Below are 6,973 nucleotides of genomic sequence, written 5' to 3' on the forward strand. Positions count from 1 at the left end.
AAGATGCCTACTACACTGTGCCTGTTCATCCAAATCATCAGAAATACCTTAAATTCTTCTGGCAAGGTCAGCTATACCAGTTTACTGTTCTGCCAAACGGACTTAGTTGTGCTCCTAGATACTTCACAAAATTACTTAGAGTGCCGTTTTCATTTCTGAGAACACGGGGACATACTAATGTCGGATACATTGATGATTCGTTCATCGTTGGTGATGATAAGAAAGAATGTTCAACGTTTGTTTCGGAAACTGCTGTCTTGTTCACCAAACTAGGCTTTGTTTTACACCCTGAAAAATCGGTACTGTCACCTACACAGGAAATCACTTTTCTTGGTTTTGTCATCAACTCGTCATCAATGACCGTTTCTCCAGTTCCATCTAAAGCTCAGTTCGTGAAACAAGCCTGTGAAGCATTACTCAAGAAACAGTTGTGTTCGATCCGGGAACTAGCCGAGGTGATTGGTTACATGGTAGCGTGCTTTCCCGGAGTTCGATTAGGCCCCCTTAACTTCCGTCGCCTTGACAACGGCAAGTCACACGCTCTTCGAAACGCGAAAGGCAATTTTGACAAGGTATTAGAAGTCACCACAGATCAAACGGCTGATCTACAATGGTGGGTAGATAATGTGTGTACAAGTAGCAAGCCGATAAGTGTCGCACCTCCGGTAATTACCCTGACCTCAGACGCGTCAGACACCGGGTGGGGTGGGGCCCGCGGGAAACAGTCCACCGGCGGCCGGTGGTCACGTGATGAAACCGTTAAACATATAAACTACCTTGAGTTACTTGCGGCCTTCTTGACACTGCGGACATTCTGTTCCCTAGAATCCAGCTGTCATGTGAAACTAATGATTGACAATACCACGGCCGTCAGTTATATCAACAACATGGGTGGTAAGAAACCACCACTTGACAGCCTCGCAAGAGACACTTGGCTATGGGGTCTGCAGCGAGACTTGTGGTTAAGTGCGTGCCATGTTCCGGGTAAAGACAATGTGATTGCGGATCGAGAATCTAGAATAATGAAAGACAATACTGAGTGGTACATCGTTGATGAAGTGTTCAGTGAAATATGTAGGGTATTTGGGAAACCTGACATAGATTTGTTTGCCTCAAGACTTAATACTAGACTTGAAAAATATGCTTCTTGGAAGCCAGACCCAGATGCATGTGCCATTGACTCTTTTACGTTTGCATGGAATACTCACTTCTACGCTTTCCCGCCTTTCAGCATCCTGAATGCAGTGATAAAGAAAGTGGAAGAAGACCAAGCCAGAGGACTACTAGTGGCCCACACAACCAGTGTGGCCCACACAACCATGGTTCTCCAGACTCCTCAGACTCCTCATCCATCCACCAGTCATACTACCACCAGTCTCTCAGATCCTACGCCTTCCACACAACAAGGAGGCGAGACACTCTCTCGACAGAATGAAACTTGCAGTGTTTCCCTTATCAGGCTATCTCTTACACGGAGAGGAGTTTCGGACAGAGCTGCCAGTGTTATCCTCCAATCCTGGCGCAAATCCACTAGAGACCAGTACTCCACATACATCAAGAGATGGGTTGCGTTTTGTAATCAAAGGGAAATTGATACGCTGTGTCCATCTGTGACCGAGGTGTTAGATTTTCTGACGGAACTCTATGAGTTACACAACCTTGGTTACAGTGCACTTAACACAGCCAGATCCGCTCTGTCCTGTGTTATATCAGCAGATAACGTCACCATTGGATCTCATTCTCTCATTAACCGCTTCATGAAGGGAGTTTTTCAGACTCGCCCCTCACTGCCCAGAAACTCAGTGACGTGGGATACCAGTGTTGTTCTAGGTTATCTTAAAACATTGATGCCTTTGAAGGAACTGTCGTTGAAAGATTTGACACTTAAAACTGTGACTTTGATTGCGCTATTGTCAGGGCAGAGACTGCAAACTGTTCATCTATTAGATGTTAGAGATATTAGCTTGTTCAGTAGTTGTTGTAAGTTCAGAGTTGGTAGCCTGATCAAACAGTCGAGACCTGGGTCGCATCAGGCGGAGATCACTCTGCCGGCATACACGCCGAACAGTAGTCTGTGTATCGTTAGGGTATTACAGGAATACCTTGTCAGAACAGCTCCCATGCGGAACGGTGAGAATCAGCTTTTCATTAGCTACACACAGCCGCATAAGGCTGTAAGTAAAGATACCGTGTCACGCTGGATCAAGCAGGTGCTTCAGTTGAGTGGCATAGACATGAATACGTTCACGCCACACAGTACAAGAATGGCGTCGACTAGTGCCGCGTTACGACATTCTGTGCCGCTTCAGACTATACTGAAAACGGCAGGGTGGAGTAGTTCTGCGACTTTCTCCAAGTTCTACAACAAACCAGTGACTGACAATACGTTCGCATTGGCCATCCTCGACAACAGCTGAACTATTAAACATATAATCATGGAGACTCGTCACATTCCAAGGACTTGGAAGTAGAAGTACATAGACTGGCAAGTGGTTGTTTGAGATTGCCAATTTGGACGTTTCATTTGTTCATATTTGCATATTATAATTAAACTAGCTGTCAGCTTATATTCAGCATTTGTTCTTTGTTTGAAACACCTGTGCTTTAAACATCTCACGTGATCACGATCTACGTCGTGATTGGTTGAAATATAATCGTAGATTAAACGAGACTTACCTGTAAGTTGAAGGTTGATATAGATTATATGAAATAATCACAAGTAGGAGGGATCACGTGCCCTCCCGAACTTATACAGTTACCCACCCTGCTATTTACAGGGTTTCAAACGCTTTAAAGTCTGACGCCTGGTTCGCTCTCGCTATCTCACGTGATCCCTCCTACTTGTGATTATTTCATATAATCTATATCAACCTTCAACTTACAGGTAAGTCTCGTTTAATCTACGATTAAAGTGGATGTCAAAACCAGGAAGTGGGATAAAACATCTCACTCAGAACATGCTATTAAGGCAATAGTTATAGATAAGATCCATGAAAACAATGGACAATATAACTAAAGTCTCAGATATGGGTAAACAAATTGTTGATATTGGCCCAGTCGTCTAATGCGCCGCGAATCGCTGTGTAGAGTTGCGTCTGTGAGCAACGGGAACCTATGATTGTGGGTTCGCCCTAATTATGTTTCTAGGTTTGTCAGCACCATACCCGTGCTCGTGGGTTTCCGAGACCTGCATCACTTCGGGCTTTCCTCCCACATTAAGCTGACACGCGGCGATATATCTGCAATATTGTTAAAAGCGGCCTTAAACCCAACTCACTCACTCTTGTGTCACCGGATATAATGTATGTACATGTACATGGGTCACGCCACATGGTGTATATTCCTCTACCTACAAAACCTGACTGACATGGATCGTGCCAAGATCATCGACGGAAGCTAAGGAACATATGGCTAGTCGTGACAGTGGCCATGGCTACCAACGACTACGTCGATGATGAAGAATCGCCGTCCGACTTCCTGCCTGTGTGTAAGTGGCAGAGCGGGTCTCCGAACCCGGGAACTTTGGCCTATTGGTCCGGTGTGTGCAGAACGGGTCTCCGCACCCGGAACATTGGCCTATTGGTCCGGTGTGTGCAGAGCGGGTCTCCGCACCCGGAACATTGACTTTCGGTCCGTAGTGTGTAGAGCGGGTCTCCGCACCCGGAACATTGGCCTATCGGTCCGGTGTGTGCTGAACGGGTGACCGCACCCTGGAACATTGGCCTATCGGTCCGATGTGTGTAAAGCGGGTCTCCGCACCCGGGAACATTGGCCTATTGGTCGGGTGTGCGCAGAGCGGGTCTCCGCACCCGGGAACATTGGCCTATCGTCCGGGCTGTGTTCTGTCACGTGATTACTATCAACAAAAAACATGGCTGGTGTCTCCTTAAACTTCACCCCTGAGTTTTGTCTTCCATAGTCCACCCTACGTGGTCTTGCTTTGTTTTTTTAGGTATCTTACCAGTGGTTTATTCTTTAAGTTGTATGCTTAATCTTAGCATGTTATTTGTCACTGTCAAAGGGTTTGGATGTGAATGAACAGTACATCGTTCCTTTTATATTCATATCTTTGTAGGCTGGCATGCAAGTGCAGCAAATGTTTCACTTCCAACTAAATTTGTAACACTAATCAGGATTTGTGTACAAGGTGTCCAACTTTCAGTTTGGTGACGTTTCTTTTGTTCGTCAGCTTACATCGAGTGTTGCTATTTATGTCCATCATCTACAATCTTAGTAATTGAAGATTACATTCCCCTATTAGTTGTGAGTACAAACATGTCGACTTGACCAGTTTTCTGTCAACTTGAAGAAAACATCACACTTGGTTTTGCTACACATGGTGTTTTTATACTGCTATTTTCATTGTTCTGTTTTAAAAACATCTGTATACTTTAGTTATTATGTTATGAGTAAACAGTGGGATAATTTTAACATTCTTTCAGTAGGTTGAATTTGAAATGTGTCGTAAAAAATCTCAGTTCTCTTTTAAATAGGAGGGGAAAAATCTCAGCCCCTAAAAGAAAATATGACTCTACCCCAACCCCCCTAAAACTATATATTAAATGGACTGCCCTTCACAGCACACTTCTACATCTGCGATTGGCTACAAATCATTACAAAAATAAAACATGTACCAGTCTCCTCCTTTTTCACTTGTCTCCTAATAAGCAAACTTATTTCAGCGGGTGTTAACTTGGCGTCAAGAATTTTCATATCGAAAACAAAAATCGATATACGAGCGTAAGACCACGATAAACGAATGCAGGGAAAGGCAGCAGTAGTTTCACCTGACCTCTCTGAGCCTCACCCAGGTCACAGAACCATGTAACACATAATACTAACAAACTAACTCGCCGAGTTTGTAGTTAATATGTGTTACATTGTCCTGTTCCCAGGTGTACATGCGGGGCCACGGGTTGCCTAGTGGCTGTGCAGAGTTGCGTCCCTTAGGCGTACCTATGATCGTGGGTTCGAATATCAGGTTAGCTCTCACTATGTTTTTAGGTTTATCACCACCATTCCAGTGCTCGTAGGTTTCACTGAAGTGGTAAACGTGTAAGACGTGCATGACTTCGGACATTCGTCCCACATCAAGCTGATACGCCGTTATAACCGAGATACAGTTCAAAGGGGCGTTCCACCTAACTCACTCCCCTAAGACGCACATGCTGCGTTTCTCCACCTGGATGAGATGAGCAGATCCAAAGCCTCGCATTATACCTATTTTTAGTCGAATGACATACCTGTGAGTATGACTTTCCTCCGTGCGTATAAATCTTCCAACTATATCACCGCGGGAGGCCCCAACAATGGACAGAGTCGGTGGGGTAGCCTTGCGTTAAAACGTTGCTTCATCAGCCAGAGACCCAGGTTCGATTCCTCCACATGGTGTGAAGCCCATTCATGGTGTCCCCTGTCGTGATGAGGCTGACGTAATGCCTCAAGCGGCGTGAAGCATAATTCTACCCATGTTGGATATCGAACCGGGTTGGTGGCGTGAGGAGTCACGACTTTAACCACAAGGCTACCCACTGCTTTGAAACAAGATGTTTTGGGATTATCACTAGGGACGAAACTAAGTATTGGAGTGACTCACGAGAACATTTATAAGTGTCTCCACATTGATTATTTTTTAAACATTTCTAACTTCGGAGATCCTATCTTTTACATCATCAGGTTGTATCGATTCTACTGCAATGAGCTCCGTGCGCAGTTTTAGTTTCATAGTAAAATATGTATTTTACGACTGAACCTCGGACGTGCAGACATACCTTACACATTGATACGTGCATAAGTGCCCTTCCAATATGGCTGATGTGAAGGCAATTTTTAGTTGGTTCAGAAATATACGATAGCCATTTGATGACAGCATTGTCCAGGGTCAGGTTCTGTGATGTAAAACTGCGGTATATTAAGATTCTATATGTACGTGCCTCCGTGCAGGTTTCAGTTCAGAGTGGGTCCCAAACTCTCTGTGCTGGTAGTATTTAAAAGGGCATCTTAATGGATCTTGTGATCAAACTGAGTGACGTAGTACGTTGTTTGCCAGTCATTGTGCCCCGGTCGTTGCTCATATTATCTATCACTGGCTTGTCTGATCTTAATGTCATATACCTGGGATATGTCCTGGTGCAACAACATACGTACGTGTTTCGTCGTAGGGGAACGTGTCTAAACGTTTCTAAACAATTTACATATGAGTCCACATTTTCATTATTTCAAAGGATTCACTGTCATATAGGCAGTATCAGTGTCTTCTTTCCAAGGTAAACGTCATCAACTTCTTGGTCCAAAACATGTCCGAAATGTTACAGGAACGACCACACCCGCACACATAGTCTCTTGGTAAGGTGAGCTAATGAAATCTGATTCCTTAAACTATTGAAAAAATTGAATAGTTTTCTTCTTTTAAAGAACGAAATGTTATCTCGGATTCTGAAGACGTTCTGAACAACTGACTCTACTGTTAACATCGCAAGAATGTGTTCACCCGTGAAACGAAAGTTTTAAGGTTTGTAGAAAAAGTCTATGAGGCGTTCGTCGTGCCGAAAAAACTGGAAACGGTTTCTAGAAGAGTGGCGTCTGGACGCAGGTTTGAACCCAGACGAGAATGACCTAGCTTGTAACCAATACGTCTGGTCAGCAGACCGTAAAACCAAACACGGTCTGCTCGACTTCATGAAGAAGGGGCGCCCTCTGGTTCTCAACTTTGGAAGCTGTAGCTGACCTCCCTTTATGACCAAGCTGGCCAGGTTCAACGACATTGTTCAAAACTATGGACATATCGCTGACTTTCTTCTGATATACATAAAGGAAGCTGATCCAACAAACGGGTGGCATTTTAGAAGTAATAAGTACCAAATAGAAACCGCCCAAAGTATGGACGACCGAGTAGAGGCAGCCATGTTGTTGAGTGACGAGAATTTGAGATGCCCTATCATTCTGGATGACATCACAGATGAAGCTTGCAGGA

The 6,973-nt window shown here is 44.4% G+C and overlaps 1 protein-coding gene across 1 annotated transcript; it reads left to right on the forward strand.

The window, feature by feature from the left end:
• Positions 1–356: 356 nt before the first annotated feature.
• Positions 357–2,417, forward strand: LOC125371738. The gene has a single exon (XM_048380459.1). The coding sequence runs from the start codon at positions 357–359 to the stop codon at positions 2,415–2,417; it is 2,061 nt and encodes a 686-aa protein (XP_048236416.1).
• Positions 2,418–6,973: the final 4,556 nt, after the last annotated feature.

Source organism: Haliotis rufescens, unplaced genomic scaffold, assembly GCF_023055435.1.
Source record: "Haliotis rufescens isolate VD_foot unplaced genomic scaffold, xgHalRufe1.0.p SCAF_1, whole genome shotgun sequence".
Classification (NCBI taxonomy): Eukaryota; Metazoa; Mollusca; class Gastropoda; order Lepetellida; family Haliotidae; genus Haliotis; species Haliotis rufescens.

Coding starts and splice junctions, on each gene's coding strand:
- LOC125371738 (XM_048380459.1), top strand. CDS start 357: ATGACCGTTTCTCCAGTTCCATCTAAAGCTCAGTTCGTGAAACAAGCC.